At 40.7% G+C, this 21,542-nt stretch overlaps 2 protein-coding genes across 2 annotated transcripts in view; one reads left to right on the forward strand and one right to left on the reverse strand.

Annotated features, from left to right (window-relative positions):
- Positions 1 to 657: 657 nt before the first annotated feature.
- Positions 658 to 10,924, forward strand: chpfa (chondroitin polymerizing factor a). The gene is made up of 4 exons (XM_050049777.1): positions 658 to 1,157; positions 3,550 to 4,114; positions 6,564 to 6,746; positions 6,873 to 10,924. The coding sequence occupies exons 1-4, from the start codon at positions 868 to 870 to the stop codon at positions 8,133 to 8,135; spliced, it is 2,301 nt and encodes a 766-aa protein (XP_049905734.1). The 5' UTR covers positions 658 to 867; the 3' UTR covers positions 8,136 to 10,924.
- A 4,799-nt stretch (positions 10,925 to 15,723) lies between these two features.
- asic4a (acid-sensing (proton-gated) ion channel family member 4a) overlaps positions 15,724 to 21,542 on the reverse strand; it is a 125,479-nt gene continuing 119,660 nt past the window's right edge. The window contains exons 7-10 of the mRNA XM_050049785.1: positions 20,436 to 20,527; positions 20,178 to 20,257; positions 19,509 to 19,616; positions 15,724 to 16,778 (exon numbers count right to left, since the gene is read on the reverse strand). Of these exons, the coding sequence (XP_049905742.1) occupies positions 16,623 to 16,778; positions 19,509 to 19,616; positions 20,178 to 20,257; positions 20,436 to 20,527 (436 nt within the window). The 3' untranslated portion in view covers positions 15,724 to 16,622. The remainder of the gene's footprint in view (positions 16,779 to 19,508; positions 19,617 to 20,177; positions 20,258 to 20,435; positions 20,528 to 21,542) is intronic.

The raw sequence follows: 21,542 nt of genomic DNA on the forward strand, positions 1-21,542 counted from the left end.
ATCAGGTCAGCCAAGTCAGTGATCTCTTTAAAGTCCCCTTCAACATACTTTTATTGGAGAGCCTTTCCTGATTTTACTTGAGTTTTAAGTTAATTTAAAGTGTTTTTTATTTCCTCAGTTTTTATACCCCAAAGTGTTTTTTATCAGTTCTTTTAGAAGCTGTTGTTTTCACGTCTTGTCTGTTTTAGTCATTGACACACTTATTTTGTAACTGTTTTGAAAAGCGCTTTATAAATAAATATTATTATAATATTATCATTAACCAGCATGCACGACAAGAGTGAGAACCAAGTCTTTTCTTTTGTAAGTTTTAAAAATCTAATAAATGATTTATAGTGGAGGGAGGGTCATGCATTTTATTCCAGTCACTCAGGGAGGCTCAAGGATTAAAAAAAAGATAAGTAACGGACAGTCCCTTACTGCTTATTCTGATTATTGTGTGTCTTGTGTAACCATAAAAGCATTAACATTTGATACATTTCCGGATAGTGTCGTAGTTAAATCTGGCAGCATGCAGGTATGGAGGTCATCACCTGGTGTAAACACACAGAGGTTTTATGTCTCTGCCCTCAGTCAGTGCTGAGTATCCCTCCGCCCTGTGCAGCCTGAACGCATCCCCACAGCCTGGAAGTAGACCCGCCTCTGACGCTAACGTCTGGCCGGGGAGGAGCCAGGTAGCTGCACACTGACACGTAAGAATCCTGCGTAAAATCTAAGGAAGAAGTTACATCTTTTCCTTAAGTTGAATGTCCATACGGCTGCTTCGAGTCCGACTCGATGTCTAGTTGACCTGTTCCGGACCAGAGGCCTGTTCGGACGCTGTTGAAGCGACGCGGGGCTGTCAGTCAGAGGAGCCCGACGCACAAGATGAGATTTTCAGCGTTTATTTCTGTCCTGCGGTCGGTCGGCCCGGTGGTAATCGGTATTTCTTTAGGGTTCACGTTGAGCTTGTTGAGTGTGAACTGGACGGAGGAAGCGTGTTACCTAGACGGTAAGGAGGGTGAGGAGGTGACTCTGGGTCAGGATGAGCAGCTCAAAGGAGCCCGGAAGCCCAACTCTATCTCCACCATCAACGATGTGGAGTCCGAGGAGGATTTTGAACCAAGAATAGTCCCATATAAACAAGTCCAGCAGAGTGCCCCAAAGAAAGTTTTCAGGTAAGCTTCGCATGGCCATCTACTTTGACTGGTAAACACAGACTGTAACCAGGCCTACAATATATGGCTTTTACTTGTTTTGAATACAGGCCACATCATTACAGGCTACTGTACAACAGGCCGGAGCTCACCCTCTGTAAAAGATCATAATCAATCATTGTGGTCACTTGTTGTAAGTGTACCTTACAGGTGTCACTGGGTGCCGTGTGGGTGTGAGATTTAACACTAACACCATGAATAAGTGTAACTCCACTCCCTGATGTCACTGGTCTTGATCAAACTGACACAGAGAGTCTGATGAAATATAAAGTCTGCAGCCTCATTCCTTCTGCTGGTTTCTTCCTGCTAACATCCCCAGCCACAGAGCTAAGATTAACTACATTTTGTGCCATGTCTCCATGCTGAATGACTCCTGCCTTACATTTTCTTTGTAAACAGGCAGACATTTCCAAGATTACCTGGATAGAGACCTTGTTTGAGTGTTGGTCCTCACACCCAAAGCAGTTACACTGCATCGCAGTTCTGAGAAAGAGACTTTTCCCTGTGGAAAAGTTCTGCTGAGGTTAGATTGTGAAGCATTTCAGCGCCCAGGTTTTACAGGCAACTAGTGCCATGCAGTGGTTTGTGATATAAAAGGTAGAGGTAAAGTAATCGCCAAGTAATTTTATTATTGATTAATTGGTTTAGGTGATTTTTTTTTTTAAAGAAGAAGAAAAAGTCAAAATGTTCTGATTCCAGTGAATATTTTCTGTTTTCTTTGCTCCTCTATGACCGTAAACTAAATATCTTATAGTGGACAAAACAAGACATTTCAGGATGTCTTCTTGGGCTTTGGGAAACACTGATCAACATTTCTCACCATTTTCTGACATTTTATAGTTCAAATAACTCATCGATTTAATAGAGAAAATAATAGACAGATTAACAGCCTTAATTAAAAGGTAGGGTTGTTTGTAACTAATTTTCACCATTGATTAATTCTGGTTGTTTTCTGGGTGAACTGCTCAATCATTTCTATTGAATTCCAAAACGTCATGAAGAAATGCTCATCATAACTATCTAGGGCAGTGGTTCCCAACTGGTGGGTCCTGGTCAAAAAGTGGGTCACAGGTCCATTCTGAATGGACAGCTGCTTAACAGATACAGTAAACTAGTTCCACGACATGGCCAAATGCAAGTATGACACTGACTAAGTTAAACTGTGTGGACCTTGAATGAATGACTAAGGAGAAGTCTGGAGTCTGTCCTAGAGCTCAATGTGATGTGTCCTAAAATCCTGTTTTGTCCCAAATATGTATAATTTACTCTATGTATGTATAGCGAAGCAAATCCTTAAATTCAGGATGCAGGAACCAGCAAATGTTTGGCACTTTTGCTGATTGCTGATTTCTCTCTGGTAGCTGACTAATTCACAAAATGTTGCAGCTCTGATAAGAGGCATATTAGAGCCATGTACAGTATCATTGAGAGCTAAAAGTGAGGTTGGGTCACTGTTGCAATAATGAATCACAATTCAAGTCTTTGCATGCTTTCTTTCTATTGAGCTTATGGTTTTTCTTGTTAGCCTGTTTCTCTTGATATTTAGCAACACTTGAAACAATTGAAATCGTTTGTTAAGCAAACATGTCAAATGTTGCTTGGTTCAGTGTCCTAGGTGAGAAGATTTAAACTTTTCCCTTTAAGTCACTGTAAATGTAATAGTTTTGGATTGTGGACTGTTGCAAGGACAAAACAAGCAATCTGAAGACATCACTAAGGGCTTTGGAGAGTTGTGATGGTCATTTTTCGCTAAATGACAACTTGATAAACTAAAAAAAAGTTCTACTAGTTAATGGAAATAATGGTTAACTGCAGCCCTGTTCACATTCCCTTACTCCCCTAACTGGCACATCCATAAAGATAAACCTATATAAAACAGTCCACTTCAGAGTTACATTGGGCCTTGTGTGGAGGTCAGGATTTAAAGTTCGGAGTGGGCAGTCCTGCCTCATGTTCTCTTTTTCTGCTGTAGCATCTTCCAGACAAAAGACACAATACATGGATTTGTGACGCCCACGGTCCACACAAAGAAAAAAAAAAACACTTAAACTTCTGAGAGGCGTTTTTAGAAGGTTCCTTTATTTGGTGTTAGATGTGCCACGACACGCCTTGTATACATTTGGATTTGAGGAAAATTACTTTCAGATCATCCAGTTAAAGTTGGACCCCTACAGAGACCCAAGTGCCTTTCTTCTCCTCATCTTATTGGGCAACACCCACTGAGAAGAGCATTTTTCTCTTTACAAACTAATGTTTTCAGTAGAGAATGTTATCACCATCATCAATTTGTCCACTGTATTTTTAAATCAGAATTTATTAGCTTTATTCAGTAGCTGTTTGATGTCTCTTTCAGGGCTAAATACATCAGCACAGAGTTGGGGATGCGAGAGCGTCTTTTCGTCGGGGTCTTGACATCCAAAAACACCATAAACACTCTGGGTGTAGCTGTCAATCGCACCATCAGCCATCACCTGGACACCGTGATCTTCTTCACCGGCATGCGCAACCGCAAAGTCCCTCACGGCATGTTTGTCGTCTCTCATGGAGACGAGAGGCAGATATGGAACATGTTTCAGAACATCAAATACATCTTAGACCATTACATCAATGAGTACGACTGGTTTTACTTTGTCCAAGACGATGCCTACACCGAAGCTGACAGAATCAAAGTCCTGGTGGAACACCTGAGTATGGATCGAGAGCTTTACATAGGCAGTCCGGAGGAGTTCATTGGTGGAGAAATGGAAGGGAAGTACTGCTACGGAGGGTTCGGGTACATCCTGTCACGTACCTTGCTCCTCAGACTCCAGCCCTTCCTGGAAAACTGTAGGAATGATATCCTGAGCGCCAGGCCTGATGAGTGGCTCGGAAGATGCATCATTGACTACACAAACACAAACTGCGTCAGTGAATATGAGGTAGGTTATGTGTGTTTCTTACAGGGGCATACGATCACACTCTACCTATTACACACCTCTTTTCTCAATGATGCATCAATTTTTAATCTGTAAAACTGTATCTCGGCCTCTTAATGTTTGATGTTTAAAGGGAACAGACTGGGGCGGTTCATAGTAAAAATGAATGATGAGCCACAGAGGGAAACAAAATGCCCAGACTGTCACTCAGAACAATTGTGAGACAGGTTACAGCAGGGGTTCTGCTTCCAGAAAGAAAAACAAAACTGTCACGGCAGAAAGCATGCTTTGCCTCTGGGACAGCACTTAGAACTGACAGACAGCTATATAAAAGTGTAATTACCACACACTAGCACAGAGGTGGTGTTTATATTACCGAATAGATTGCTAATACCCTTTAGCCCTTCTTTTTTTCTTTTCCATAGCTCCAGCAGCAACGTGGAATAGGTAAACAGGCAAGCAGAACACAGCTGAGTTCAGCCTTGCTTAGGTTCAATGGTGCAAAAATCCCCTGTGGGTCAACATGCTCTGCTCCTGTAATGTCATTAGCATTTAAGGTCAAACAAGCTCTGCGGAGACCTGATCTGTCCCAGTGCCCTCTCAGCTCTCAGGTGATTGTTCGTTGCGTTCAGCACAGTTCACTTAATCCATGCTAACGTTTGTGCCCTTTGTTCACATATACATTGTCACAAGGTTATCAATGTAAATGAGGGCTGGGCAATAAATCAATGCCTGTATCAGTATCGTGATATGTGACGTTATCATCTTTTTTGGATATTGTAATATGGTGTGTGTATATATATAGTGTTGTCTTTTCTTGATATGAAAGCTGCATTACAGTTAAGTGATGCAATTTTCTGAACTTATCAAACTGTTCTAGCTTTTCTACTATTTGTCTTTACCCACTTAGTCATCATATCCACATTACTGTTGATTGTCAAAAATATAATTCAGTCGGGAACGCTATGCGGCCCACTGAATATGTGGAGTAGTGTCACTGGCCTCGCACAAGAGTTCCCACTCAGCTCATAGACTCTACATTGCGATGAGGTCAAGGATTTTCTCAGCTTGAGGAAAGTTTTACAAATATAAAACCTCCTTGGATCAAAAATCCAAAATAGAAAGAGTCATAATGACCTTCCTTGCAGTTCGAGGTGACCTGTCCAGTTTTACAGACATGTCTTCTATAATAGTGGCCTGTGGGGAAAATGCTCTTTGGTCACTGGGAAAAATTGGCTGCAAGGCTGAGCAGCGGTCCTGGGGGCCAGGTAACTATTTATACAGTCGTCTACTTGTACAATGTAATGTGCCGTATATCCGTTTTATAGACTTTAAGTCTGTTTTTTTATCCTTTCTACCATAAGGTTAGCATGTCAGCTAGCCTAGCCTAAAATAAAGAAAAGCACCATCAAGTTTATGAGGGTGGTCAGCACTACGGAGCTTTATTGCTTGCTTTTGCAAGACAATGTACAGTGAAGTGAAGTTTGTAAAACATATATATGCACACTACATTGTGCAAGTAGACAATATACAGACCAGTATTTTGTAGTGGGAGTGATTCAGCTGTCTTTTGCTTCCATTTTCTCCTACTTGGCCATGACACAAAGCAGGAAACCATCTTGTTACACAGTTGAGAGTGAGTTGCATGGCTAACTAAAGTGCCCTGAGCCAGAAGAGCTCCAGCAGAGCCCCCTCAATGAGGGAGGGGAGCAGGGGGAAAGTTAAAAGGCCTGGTGTGAGTGAAGAAAACAGCTTGAGCTCAGAGCCAGACATCAATTTTTTCTGTTAAGAGAGAACATTGATGACAATTAGGCACGGATAATGCTTTACTAAGTGTACCACTACAGGCTGTTGGCAAACATTTACAACAGAGTGGCCTCGCTGCTCAGTTAAGCAGTGTCTCCATTCTTTGTTCTTTTAATAGCTTGATCAGATTGGATTCACTTTTTTTTAATCACTCAAGCTCCTTAGGTGACTACTCTGTTTTCAGCTTAAGTGACTATGTCTTTAAGTGGGATTCTGGTGCCAGTGTCAGTCATTTGTGTTATTAGGTTTCAACCTTTAGATTCGTAGCTGTTGCTTCTTGATGCTCCAGTTATCGTACTTTATTATACATATAATGTAGCTAAAGATAGAGCATCTCGTAAACCTCGTGTTCCCAGACAAATTTAATTCTTGAAATGATCAAAACTCCAACAATAGACAGTTGTTGTATAACAATAGCATCCAGTTCTTACAAAATGAATCTCTGTCTTCCCCTCACTATGCAATTATGGTTGAAGCCAGCCTGTTTGCCGTGGAGAGGAGCCCAAGATGCTGACTAGATAGCGTGTGATGTTTGTTTGAATGGAAGTAGCACAGCATAACAACTAAGCTTGGAAAAACATTAAGCATGTTTCTGTCATTCCTGATTTAAAATGCCTCATGAAAAGACGTCTCTGTTTCTTCTCAGGGGCTTCACTACCACCATTATGAGTTGGGAAAAAACTCTGATCCAAGTAAAGAACAAAGTGAACAGTTCAAGAATGCTCTGACTGTCCATCCAGTGTCTGACCCTGAGCAGATGTACAGGCTGCACAGATACTTCACTGAGATTGAACTCCAGAAGACTTACGATGAGATTGCTAAGCTGCAGGTAAGCTGCTTTTCAAGTGTCACACCTCACCCATGGTTCAGTCAAAAATAAAAACCTGGCTTCTTTTTTCTTACCTCTGGAGGGTCAGCAACTGTCCAGATCTGAACACTTCTTGTGTTTCCACAGGCTGAAATAAAGAACGTCAGTGTTGTCGCTTTTGAGGGGAACCGAAGTGCCCAGTGGCCTGTGGGGATCAATCCACCTTTTGAACCGAAATCTCGGTTTGAAGTTCTGAAGTGGGAATACTTTACAGAGGAGGAGATTTATTCATGTATCGATGGCTCTCCAAAGTGTGAGCTGCAGGGTATTGACCGCATGGATGTGGCTGATGTCATTGACATAGCCATGATAGAGCTGAACAAGAAGTACAAGCCTGTCCTACACCTGAAGAAGCAGCAGCTGATTAACGGGTACAGGCGCTTCGACCCTGTCAGGGGCATGGAGTACACCTTGGACCTTCAGCTGGAGGTGGTTAACCAAAAAGGTCACAGCCGTTCCATCACCAAGCGAGTTCATCTGGTGCGACCTTTGAGTCGGATTGAGATCATCCCCATGCCCTATGTCACTGAAGCTACAAGGGTTCACATCATAATACCGCTTACTCTGCAGGACCGGAGCTATGTTGACCATTTCCTGGAAGTCTTTGCCTCAAATGCTTTTGAGACCAGTGAAAATGCTATCCTAACATTCTTGTTTATTTATGACCCAGTGGAGGCACAGCAGGTTAACCAGAATGATATATTTGCCAGCGTGAAGACTCAGATAAACACATATGAACGCAAATACCCTACAGTAAAAATCCCCTGGATAAGTGTCAAGACAGAAACACCATCCCAGATCAAATTCATGGACATCATCTCAAAGAAACACCCAGTTGACTCACTGTTCTTCTTGGCTAACGTCCACACAAATGTTAACTCGGAATTTCTGAACCGCTGCCGCATGAATTCCATAAACAACTGGCAGGTGTTCTTCCCCATCCATTTCCAGGACTTCAACCCTGATGTGGCCTACCACAACCAGCAGCAACCAGCCACAGTCGATCTGATCAGGGACGCAGGCCATTTTGACCGCAGGTCATTTGAAGAAGCGTGTTTTTACAACTCGGACTACATGGCCACACGCACGCGGATGGTGGCAGATGTCCAAGAGAATGAGGAGATTCTAGAGACTCTGGACATCTTTGACATGTTCTTAAAGTATTCAGATCTGCATGTATTCAGGGCAGTGGAGCCAGCATTGCACCAGCAGTACAGCTACCAAGCATGCAACCCGCGGCTAAGTGAAGACATCTATCATAGATGTGTTCAGAGCAACTTGGAAGGTCTCGGTTCTCGCGCCCAGCTTGCCATGCTGCTTTTTGAGCAAGAACAAGGAAACAGCACTTGAGAGCACCTGTGTATTTCGGCTCCCGCATGTATGGATGTTAAAAGTTGTGCGTCTGTTGAAATAGCTGCTCGATGCAAGCTAAAATCTGGGACAACCCATATCTTGGGGCTGAGGTTACGTATGTGACCTTGCCTTACATTCTCCATCCTTCAGTGTGCATCAAGGACTATTTGGCTTGTCAGAGATTTTAGCTAGTTTGGAAAAATGAATGCAGTACATTCCTTATCAAACCTTCCCTTAAATGTTTACAGTACTTGTCCATACAGATGAGTTGCTAGAACCAAATGTTTTTGCTACCCTGACGATTTCTAAAGAAAGTTTTTGACCACAAGGTGGCAGAAATTCACAGCAGCAGAGCATTGACGTAGTGCTGGCTTATCCAGTTGCAATGTTAAAGGTGGTTGCTACAGATCTAACCGGCACAGGGCTATATAGGTAAGCTGTTGGAGTTGTCTTTTTCTCAATGTGTCCAGTGTATTTCCAACATTCAATGGGATTTTATCCTGTTTGGTCGATAAATTCCTGGAAGACAAATCTTCATTTGACCATTTTGAGTTGTGGAGGTATCACGCGTGAGATCAATCTGTGATAATGTGCTGGGTGCAGCTGCTTATAGTTTTGTTGAAGAGGACTGAATCAGTTTAACCAAAGCAATGAGTTAAAAGTGGCGAAAAAGCTGCGGTGCTTTGTTGCTTTTCAGCGGGATCAGAAGTACTAGCAGCAACGGATTCACATTTTTAGAATGTCATAATGTTAATATCAAAGATATTGTTAAGTGGAGCTGATATATAGCTCTATTAGGTATATATTAGTATAATGCACCACAGGTTGTGTGCTTGTTCATTGTAACATTGAGCTTTTGATATTTACCGATTTGAGTATTTACAAAAGCGCGTGCGTCTTCGTTTATGTGCCTTCACACTGACTTTTCATATGTTGACTGTTTTGAACTTAAGTTACACCGTTTTGCAATTCACTCCTTCAGGTGACTCACAGCTGACGTTTTTCTTTAGAACATGAACAACAGTTCTGAATGGGTGGGGGACATTATCTGTCACTGTGGATGAGGCCTGTTACATAGCTGGGAGAACTGAAAGGGTAGTCGGTTCACCTTAAATCTTTTAAAGGTGACTTGGAAATGTAATGATCACAACCGTCCACAGGTTGTATACGTGCCTCAAAGCAGGGAAGGAGTTGGCAAAAAGTATATTCTGTGGTCTTCAGAGGTCATAGATAAAGACAAGTGTAGGCCAGCAGCGTGTATTTGAGTTTAAGTTTTCTCCATGAAACCTTTTGATGTTGCAAGAAAATTTTACATGCAGGAGGCAAAGGAGAATCATGAATAATAAGGGGAGAAATCACCTTGGTAAATGTCTCAAGTGATTGCAGGTGAGTCCTCATTGAAGTGGTACTTTAAAACAGGATTTAATTAGTTTAGAAATGATTGAAATCAAGAATGTATGAAACTTTTTTCCCCCATGTCATCAAGTTCAGCAGTTTTTATACTATATAATAAGATGTTTAAATGTTCCAAAGTATTTTGGACTGTATTGTTTAAGATTTTGTAAGTTATTGAATGGTGTCGTTGTCCTCCATTTCCTGAGCTCAGTTTTAGAAATGGGTGCTTCCTCCCAGTCACAGTGCAGTCCAATGGGAGGCCTTTTCTACATTGAGTGATTGTGGAGGTAGCGGTACTGGACACCAGAGAGTTATAAGTGTATTATAATGTGCAATATTACAGATAACACAACTTGCTAGGTGTCTGATGGAGGGACTTTAACTTTTAAAGACATTTGCTGCAAGTTCAGCAGTGTGTGTTTATCACAGTACGGTTTATGACATCACACAAAGACTCATGCTTTCTGTTCATTAAGTAAATACACTGTAATTTCTTTTGACAAGACCTTAATGTATATTGCTGACACTAGACACTTTTCATCATCAAATTTACTTTGAAATATATCAAATTAACCAAGGCAAGTCCTTTTATTTAACTCTAATTGGGTTCAAAGTATTTTGTTGGAAACACTACATCCAGTGTTTGCTATATTATCTGCCATGTGAAAGACCACGGAGGTCATTTTATAACGCATCTCTTTCTTGACGAGAGCAGAAGAGTACGACGCTAATAATGTGCGGAAATGGAAACTGAATCTTCAAAAAAACCACTGTGAAAGATGGAGGGCTTAGATTACAACATGTGTGAAGATCTGCGTCATTGCTGCCTTCCATAGACACGAGAAGCTTAAAATTAAGTGTGTGTGGCAGATTAATCACCCCGTGTTGTTAACACAGCCGCCGTCGCTGAGCGAAGTCTCTAAGTATTTTGTCCATAACTTATTTATCTGTAATTTCTCTATGAATTATGCAGATTCTGAATACTTCCGCACTAGCAGAGACTTTCATGACATTCTCTGTACATGTATAAATATTTTATAGACTCTATTTTTACGCCTTTTTGTAGCTTAATGTACACAGCAGTTGATACTTTATTATTTTTGGTGACACATTAAACATATACTGTATCTTACTTTGTATTTTGTGCTTTGAAAATCATGTAAATTGACCATGAAGACAGTTTAATTTGTGTGTTTCACCTTCAATCAAGTAATATGTTTTAAAAAACAGTATCATTTTTTCGATGTTTGGACCTATTGGTTTACATTATTTTATGCATATGGGTACTAGTATAACCAAAGCGATACATTTTAATTAATGCTCATCACATTTAATTGTGTGCTGTAATTCCCAATGAACTGTGAATTAATGTAATTTTTAAATAAAGAATATTTGAATATAAATATTCTGTCATTATTATTTTTTAGGATAAAAAATAGTCATTTTTGTATTGCAGCTACAAAATCCAGTTTGTCCTTTAGGTGTCAGCAGAAGAGCGTGTTTACTGTCTGCAGCACAGGTCCTGGCTGTCAGTTGCTGAGGTGAGCAGCGATATTGAACAACATTTAGAGAATATATATCACATACTGGTCGTCTCATTCTTGTTCCCAGCGTGTGCTCAGTGGGACTGCAGTTAACATTCCTGCCCATGTCAGACCCGAGGTATTCCTGATGTCTGGGTTGGGTAAAAACAGGGAAAACGTTGCAACCTTAATTACAGCTTTAGTTATTTCAGGGGTCTATATGCACTACCCCGAGGCATGCTGTAAAACCACATAACTACAGAGCAGCTGGGAGTTAATTGTAAGTCATTATTTTGTACTTCGCTTTACGTTCAATCCCAGGACTTTCTCCTCCCACACAGGGACACAGTTGTTTCAAGTCCCCTTGAAACTGGTGCAAAGAGTTTTCAGTTTTCAGGACAATTCAGGTTCACCTGGAGGGTGTTTTAAGGAGCAGAATTACACAAATTACTAGACATTAAGAGGAATGGTCAAGAAATCACTTATCCTAACTAGGTAATTGCACTTCTTCAAAGACTGTCTGAGTGGTCCCATATTGTGTCTTTAAAACCTACCTTTGAGATGCCTGAAGTCTTTTTGAAACCTTGAAAGTAATTTAATAAGAACGTCTTCATCAGTGGTGGAAAGGATTTAAAATGGGAGGCATAATTGCAATACATTTTCACTATGTTGTGAAGGAAAAAAGGACAATGTGAAGTGGGCTCTGGATTTAGGAGGCACTGGTTTTACCAATCTAAACTTTAATAGTTATCGTATTTACCATATTTAACATTTATAAAATGTGTTCTAACAGAGGAAATAATCACAAGATCACACATCTGTACAAAATGTAAGCGCTCCTTGTTACTGCAGTGATGGTCCATTTCCTTGTCTGTCAGATATGCGATGTAATTTCTTCTTAGGAATTCCTGACAGCTGCTTGTGTCACCCTGCAATCGTATTTTTTTTTTCCCCGTTTCTCAGATGACCTCTTAGACTTCAGCTAAAAATAAGCGGCTGAAAAAGAAGGACATAACATCAGATATTCTAAATTTAACATCAGTGGCTGGTCAGATTAAATTGATTTTTACGGATAATGTCATAAGCACATAGAGCACACGTGAGTGAATGTCACAGAGCTATAAAAAGGTAGGCCCAAAGAGAAGTGCAAGAAGGGAGCTCAGAGTAGAGGCTCGAGGAATCCCAGGAATGTGAGCTACATGTTATCAAGCAGGGAAGTTGTCCCATCTGCTACAGTACAGACCTGCCGCCCACCACCCAGTCCTGTGGCACCTCACACAGACGGCATGCCATTGTAAAGTCAACACTTTGTACTCATCTTATCTGGGTTTTTAAATGCTTTTGTAATCAGGTTGTGTTTTACAGCGTACAGCACCTCGAGGATAGAAAACCTTTTCTACATCGACTCCAGGCTCCAGCATTCAAACACAACTCGACAGTGATAATGCAGCCCAGTATTCATCTCAACACACCAGCCCCTGTGCGACTTGTCTGAGGATAGCTACAATTATTGATGACAGAGGAGAAGATTGTTATGCATAGCCTGTACAGGATGCCATCAGAGACTGTGATTGGGAACCTTTTGAAAATGTCAAAGTGACACATGATTATGAATATTAAACAGCCATGTATAGCCCATGATTACTTGACAGGAGGAGGGGATTTGACAGATGGAGGAATCTCATTGTGAGCTAAAACGATGAATGGCGATATTGCGGCAACAGAATGCGTCAACTGAATTAACAGAAAAATTATGGCATCATTTGTAAACATGATATCCTGTAATGTGAGGCATTTCATAAATTTCCCAGACGAACATAATGAATTACACAGAGTGGGGTGTCAAAGGCCTGTCAGAACTTTAAGCAGTAGGCTTTATGCTTTAAGCAATACAGCATGTAATGCCACACTTTTGAAGCCCAAACTGCTGCATGATAGCAAATAAGTTGCTGGCATGCTATGAGGGAAACATGATCGACATCTCCACCAACATCAAAACAATTCCCACGTGATTTAGCACATGTGGTCCCGTGTTACAACTGGATGTGAATTACTTTCTTCTACCCGAGCATTGTCAAATATGTTAATGGCTGATGGGGCAACATCAGAAATTATGACGCCCTATAAAGCAAAGCGTCTAATGTTCTGTGGGTGAGAGTTAATTAAAAAAAGACCGCATCTCAGGCATTGCATCATTTCTGAAAGCACAGTCCTGAAAGCTTCTCTCAATGAAGGCGAAAGCAAAGCTAAACAAATATTTGCAAAAGATGATGCAAGTGTGCCTGCACTGTGAGTAACATTAGATTGAAGCAAAGGGCAAAAGGGTAAGAAAGGAAGAAATTATATTGCGAGGCCAAATAAACTCTCTCTATCAACACAAAGAACAAGGCCAAGTCCTGCCAAATTGTCTAGTCTTAAAAATTCAGTCTCAGCCTGTAGTTATTTAGAGAGTCTAAATCCTATTTCCACTGCAGGAACTTAAGGGTACTTTTACACCTGCCCTGTTTGGTTTGGTTCAATTGAACTCAAGTTCATTTGCCCCCTAAGTGTGGTTCATTTGGGCAAGTGTGAACACACTGCACTTAGGTGCGCACCAAAACAAACAGGCTGAGACCTTCTTGACAAGGTGGTCTCGGTCCGGTTATAAATGAACTCTGATGTGGTTTGTTTGTGGTAAGAACATGTTCCAACCTTGATACAAACCAACTGCAGTCCAGTCGCATTACACATTGTTTGGGTTAAACATGAGCATGTTACAGTCCTGGAGGATTATTAATGTGCACCTCCTCCTGTACTGCCTTAATATGCACATTCAGCACATCCAATGCATCAAAACATTGTTTTCTAGTTGGAGCCGCACCTCGTTTTCAAACTGTATGGTTTGACTAAAATAAACAATGACAGCAATATAGTCCACGATGACCAGCGCTAAAATCAACCTGCGTAGTTGTCCCTCCATCGTGACATTAGAAAGTGTTGCATTTATCTTGCAAGGGTACTCTTCTTCAACGTTTTGTTTACTCCTGGATTTTTCCCGCATGGAAATTCTGACCAATCAAGAGCAGCTTTCTCGTGCAAGGCATTTAATCTGGTCTGCTTGTAAATGCTGCCATGAGAACACGAACCAACTCTAGGCAACAAAATTAGTCCTTGATTCGGACCAAAGCTAGCGAACACTAGGTTTGAAAGCACCCTAATATTACTTAACATGCATGGGTTCTTCTTTTGTTTCCACCACTTGCTTCGTAGATGAGTTCCTGGAGCAAGAGGTGATACTTAATGTAAATTTCAAGTACTTTCTGGGTTTACTGATGCTGCAGGTAATGGTGATCAAGCAAATGTTTTGTCTCATTACAACAAAAATGACAACAGCCATCACCATTTTACAACTGCCTCCATACTGAACAGAACGGTTGTTAGGTAAAAAAAAAAAAAAAAAAATGTCTGGATGAGGGAACCCTGAAAAACAAGAAAAAGACAAGAGGATTTCTCAGCATCGGGCAATGACACATGGCCCAACAGTGCAGGGAGTAAAGTAAAAAGATCAAACAACTGAAAAACTACAAAGTGGTTCACAGAGCTGGACTTCATTTTTGACCACCGGCAGCAGCAGTGCCCTGGAGCTAGCATAAATGTGCAGGAAAATCAATATGTGCACTACTTCTTCCATTGTCTGTCCCACTGAACTCTCCTACCATGAAAATTTCTTGGTAAAGTTATATGACACAGTATAAGAGGTGCTGCTGTTGCCTTTAAATCCAAAAATCTCAATTTTTAAGGAATAACTCAAGGAAGAACCTTTCACTGAAGCCAATAATCTTCTTAAAGGAGAAGATTATTGGAGGGCAGAGGTAACAGTTTAAGTTCCTGCAGTGCATAAGGGCAAGTGAGCAAGCTGACTTTACATAATGAAGAATATAATCATGAATGAATCAACATAAGGGTCTCTATTTATAGTTCATGTTCCCACTTTGCTAACTTGTGCTCTTTAAAGCTGTTGTGTCTTTGTCCCGCCCACTGAGGATTAAGTTAACCAGTAAGAATATTTCAGCCTCCAGAGCAATTTTTAAATTAAACTCTGAGCTGCCCTAACTCCCTCTATATTTTAGAAAAACCTTACTACTGCAATAAAAACTCCCTGCTTTCTTGCTAACTATTCCGATTTCAAACATCCCTTTTTTTCCCCATGGATCAGCCCGGCCAAGTCGCATCAGCCCACTGTGCTCAGTCATGTGTACAAAATGTTAAAGTGCACATGCAAACAAACACACACACACACACACACACACACACACACACATACATTGATGTCGGGTCTCCACTGTAAATAGCTGCTACACTTTTACAGTGGTGCTGCCCCACAAGCTGAGGGAGATGACTCTGCAAAAAACATGAAATTCTGTTTCTTATTGCTTATGTCAGCTCAAAGTTATGATGCTAACCAAAGTGAAGAGTGGATGGTGGGCAGAAATGAAATGAATAAGGAGGATAATTTAAGTACAACCATGTCATAACTGAAAACATCATCCACCCCTCATCCAGGATGTGTGTGTGGTCTTGGAAAAAGCAGGACATATAAAAAGGAAACGATGGAGATATAATAGTCATGATCCATACAGTCCATTTTTGTCACCTGGACAAATGTATTGATGTTTGGCAGTCTAACATATCTGCAGATTGTAAGTGTACAGTAATTGCTACAATCGTGACCGCTATTGTCATATAAAAGTCTTTTTCTAAAATGTATAAATAACTCAAATTAATATTACATAAGTTATATATTAACCGAATATAAACAACAACCATTGAAACAGAGCTTTAGAACTTTCTCATTTTAAAGTTGGACTTTATGTACAGTTACAATGCTACTCTCTAACACCTTAACCACAAACCAGACAAAGTGTATCATGTGGAAAGATGCTGCTAGATCTTCTAAGCCAAGGTCATACAGTTCAGCCTATGTAATTCCCCTCACGTTATGGATGGTTGTAACACGAGTAAGATCTGCTCACTGTAAGTATTCTCATCTTGTATACAATATAGAACATATAGATAATAGTATCTCTTTAAATAATTACATAATTTAGAATGTGTAATGGCTTGATATGGTACAGTGTGTCTTCCATGAAGTAGGAGGAGAGAAATGGAGGGGTACAGACAGAAAAAAAGTCAAGGATGCTAGCTGAATAAATAAATCACTGGAGTATAAACTGGATCAAGGTGACATGCAGTCCTCCTCTTGTTCCGTCGTAGTGATCATGTACCAAAAATTGGTCCTGAAAAAACAAAGTGCCTGACTTCTCAGGTGAAGCTTGACAAAGTTGAGAGGGGTCCCATCCGGAGAGGAAAAAAAAAATCATAATAAATAAAAGCGGTGTCCAATTTGTGCCTACATACTGTACGTACAAGTGCTTTGTTAGCAGCACAAGTTTGGTGTTCGACTTTGGCTGTAGCTTTTCACTGGTGACAGCAAAGGAGCGACGGAAATGCCAAGGGTCTGTTACTGATCTGAACACAGACTGCTTTTATCTTTTGGTGTCACCAGGACTGGAAACGATGGTTGGCTCTAGCAAGCGAAGTCCTCAAACACTCCGTGGTGCCCGGCGTGATGGTGGTGGGGGTGGGGGTGTGGGTGTGGGTGTGGGTGGGGATGGTGGTGGTTGGGGAGGATCGTATTGGCGTACGCCCCCTCTGGGTGACTCCGTGTCATGTCATTGGGCTCCTGTTGAAGGCACAACAAACGTCAAAAGTCAAATACGACATCATGCTTCAGAGATCATGTGTGACAATCTGTAGATGATAATGTATGTGCCAAAGTCATTTAAAAATATCTTCATAGTATTTTTCCATTGTAATTAAAATCAAAAGTTCGACATTTTGGGTAATACACTTATTCACATACCAAACCAGAGTAAGGCCCTGATCACACAGAAAGCGTTTCAGCAGCTGGAGGCGCCTTTTTGTAATTGTTATTAATGAGAATGGAGCGATTTGCTTGTGGTTTTTGCGTTGTGATGCACCTTGTGTTTCGGCTCTCTAGGTGCTAGTGGTATTGCCAGAGCGCTCAGAACTCCTCGGGTTGAAAAAACTTTAACTCAGAGCACAAAAGTGCCCCACGTCATTTCTTTATCTGTGACAACAACAAGTTGACAGTTGGTAAACAATTGAGGAGAAACTGGTGGTAGCAGTTGCTAGATACCCAGAGCTATACGGCCCAGTATAGACAGCAGGTTGTCAAACTGCTCCTGAGTCATCCTAAAATATGCCTGGAAACGGCCATCATCGAGGAGAAGCTCCTGGACCAACTGGTGGTACTCCCCACAATACATCCTCTTTTTTAGGGTCTCATGTACCCACACAGATCTCCGTTTCTCTGTGCCAAACAAACTATTTACTGACAGCAACTCACCAATTTCAAAAAAAAAAAAAAAGGCAGCGCATTGCCCTTCGTGTTTTGCAACCCTTCAAATGCTTTCTGTGTGATTGGGCCCTGAGATGAAAAGATTGATTGATCGATCTCATTTCTGTGTGCTAAGCATGCAGCTGGACGTAGGAGAAAGTTCACCTAGCTTAGCATAAAGACTGGAAACAGGAGGATAAGCTAGCCTGACTGTGTCTAAAGTTACATTAAAAGCCAACCAACACCTCTAAACAGTGTTGCCAACTTAGGGACTGCTTCATTTGGCAAAATGTTGGCCACTTTTAGTTACTTATTTTCAAAAACGCGGCCAGCAATATATTTAACAACTTTTTGGACAGACCTCAGTTTCTCTCCTTGAAGGGAGTTGGCAGTATTTCTCAATTAATGTGCACTAATGTGGTTCTCTAGACTGACTGTGTTCACGGTTAGTCGACCAATCATTAGCCAGCAGAGACCAATCACTGATCTCTATTGTTTTTATTTGCTTTCTTCCCTATTGAAATTTGATTTTGTTTTGTCAAAATAGACAGAGTTAACGACAGTAAATTGATTCCAGTGCATGATCAATTCTCTTTTCATGATACTTCAGGTACAATAAAAGCCTGAATAAAAGTTTTAATTTTGGAGGTAGATGTTGATGCACATTGAGGAGCTGCTTGAAAAAATGTGGCTAATGATATAGCTAGTTACTGTCTCTTCTTTAGCACATGACATCGTCTAGCAACATCTAGCGACTTTACTGTTGGCTTTAGCTATTTCCCACATACAGTGGTTGGCAACACTGCCTCTAAAGATATTTAATTTATATGTGAAATGAAGATTTGTGGTTTTAGAGGAGTTTGTAATTATTTTGTGACAGCAAGAATGTATCTAGTGCTACAGTGCAGCGTCTCTATAGCACAGATATGGTCAGTGAGAGGAGTTTGTTATTGCTCTCTGTACAGGCACGATCCCTAACAACCGCACCGTGATGACTGCACCTGGCTGTTGTTGGCTCATGGTTACAGTACGTAACTTCCCCTTAAACCACAAACTGTATACGTTACATTGCTGTTTATGCATACATTGAAAACAAATGCTAATTACATCCTTACTCCTGCTTTGTACTTAATGAGATTCTGATGTTCTCATCTAACTCTTGAAAAAAAAAAAAAACTGAATAATTGCATTTTCCAAAAATATCATCGCTTTACATAAAAGATTTTGGCAAGATAAACCCAGTGAAGTGATCCTGTATACTGTGTGTCCAAATGCAGCATAAGTGTAGGAGGCTGAAATGACAACTGTCATTTTCTCGGCTCTCAGCGTAGCTAATTGTTAATTCAGTGAGATGGTCAAGTTAAATTCTTGGATCTCTGCATGTGTAAGACGGTGTGTATAACACTTACACTTGGCCACGGATGCTTTTTTTGACCATGGTTTCCAAGAGAAAGATTTCAGCTAGTTAGGTAGCTGAGCGTTACTTATTAAGTTCTGTATATATATTTTAAGTTAATAAAGAGCTGAATTCCCTTAAATGAATTTTCTGTGAATTGTTAATGACTTCTCCAATAGACATGGAGCGCCCACATTCTAAAACTAATTTGGAGTGGAAAGTAAAATGTGATGTAAGCCAGTCAGAGCAGCCAAACCTAATAAATGCTGCATATACTGAATGGTAACAGAATAAACTGTCTTTTCAGTTTCTCTGGCTGACTTGTTTAGAAGTTTAAACCCTGCTATAGTTTTAGTATGTTGTGTGGAACTGAGTCACAGTTATGGTTCAGTGAGACAAGAAGTCTATTGTTCAGATATAAGCACAATAAAGTTGTGCAATAACAAATCCAAGCTCCAGGGGAGGATGTGCTTTGCACAGTGGTTAAGACTAATTAGGAGCAATACATTCTTCATTATTTTAGAAGTGGAAAAATATTAATTTGCCTCTCGCTGAATTATTCCCTTGTAGTTTCCTAATGCAGTTACAGTGCCGCAGGGAAAGTTGTACACTAGGCGTGAACACAGTTATTTGTTACAGTACAGTATGTGCTGTACCTTTGCTTTCATTTCCTCTAGACCCACTGTTGCAACAGTGCTGGTCTGCTGCTTGTTCTTCTTCTCTTTCTGCGGCCTCAGCAGACGTTGTAGCCGGTGCTTGATCACCTGGTTTCACCCATAGCACAGCAGCAGGGAGGGTGAAAGAGCACAGATGAGCAAGGGAGACAAGAGATGCAGTGGAGTGAAGAGTTCATTCACTGTGATGTCTGCATTACAGGCCCTCCCTCTGATTTCGCTATATTCATACATGTTTTGCAGTCAGCAGGTAGCCCGCTGGAGAGCTTAAAGGGAATACAGCTGAGACAGGAGTTCATTTCATGCATGTCTTCAGCACAGACCCGAGCGGATATTAGTTTCTCCAGCCTGGAAATCAAATAAAACTCCTCACATGTAGAGTAAGCGATAACATTTACACTGCCAGTCCTCAGATGTTCTGATGATTATGTGTGGGAAGAACACAGAAAGTAAATAATTTTGTCATTATTTGGGGAAAGTAAAATAATCCATGAGGGCACATATGTGTTTTCTTAATAGTCACATTAGTCGGCTGCAGCAGATTTCTTGCTGAGGACAATAGCTGTTAATTATTGCTAATTATTTCACAGCTAGGTCTGATCTCATGTTGTGACTGACTGATGTGTGTGTGGGCCTGCACAGCCACCATACCTCATAGATGTAATCCAGTATTTCTAAGACTGTCAGGATGCTGGCTCCGATGAATAAGCCCATCTGTCCGCCGATGTCACCTGAAAAGCAGGAGCACTTAAGGAGAAGCACAATGGACGTGATACCAAAGCAGTTTCTTTTTGCCACTAATGGTAATGAAAAGTAAGTGCAGCTTCTATGACAACACCTTTCACTCTGCACCTGCCAGGTCTATTTAAATATTCAGAAAAGAGAGAAACAAAGTGACAGAACTCTTACCTAATAAACCTGCAACATCGTAGGCTTTCTTTTGCTCAATCGTCTCAAAGTTCAGAGCTTCAAAGAAGATATCCAAGACCAGGAAGTTGTCTCTGGAAGAACAAGTGTCAAACACAGTGAAATGCACTTGCGCTGTTTTCACAACTCTCTACAAATCTAACATCATTTAAGAAAAAACACCATTTCAAGTTGTCTTTATGCTCACTGTAAATTGTTATGATGGGATTGTCAGGCCTACAGCGCTTTACACAGATCCAACCAGCGATTGTGAGATAATGAGGTGTTTCAGGGTTTAACTGAGATGAGCAGAACGAGCACTGACAGCATGCTCAGTCACCGCCACGTCTCTGATCTCTCTGGATTTAGAAAGTCTGGTAATATTAAGTGTTGTGAGGCATCATGAGCTCTTTGGTTTAGGCATGTTTACCTTCTACTACATCCCTGCCTATTAGGCGCTGAGAGGAATTACAGTGTAAGCACGTTGTAAGTGCATTAAGTTCATTATAATCTGAATATTAGTAAATGTTCCATAATGCACGTAGTAAAACGGGATTAAAAGTTGAAGCCCTGCTTGTGGTCGTTAGAAGTTACAATGTTCATTACGCCTCACAGTATTAATGAGCTGCATGGAACAAACAATATACTGTTATACATACAGGTTAGGGTTGCAAATTGTAGGCACTTTTATGTATCGATCATTGGTAACATTTACAATCAATTAATCATGATTAAAAAAAAACATAAAATTGTACTTATACCAAACAATACCTAATATGTTTTTTGCTCAATCAAAGCTCACAACAACATATTGCATACTAGTTATATAGTACTAGTCCATACCATACCCATTGAGTACACAGTTGCCCACGTACAGTGTCACATGGTGTGTGTTTGGGACACAGGTCATAGGAAATTGCAGATTAAATAGTCAACTGAACTCATTAAGAAGAGCAATGTATTCAGACAGAGTTTTTGTGAATTTGATAGTACGATTGCTTTATTGAAAGTACAGTAGTACCATTGCCAATAGTGGGATAGTTAGTGGGCTAAAACTGTACATTAGTAGTTGAGGTAGTACGTTGAAAGGCAGATAGTTAAAGTGTTTAT

The sequence above is a fragment of the Epinephelus moara genome, chromosome 7, assembly GCF_006386435.1.
Source record: "Epinephelus moara isolate mb chromosome 7, YSFRI_EMoa_1.0, whole genome shotgun sequence".
Classification (NCBI taxonomy): Eukaryota; Metazoa; Chordata; class Actinopteri; order Perciformes; family Serranidae; genus Epinephelus; species Epinephelus moara.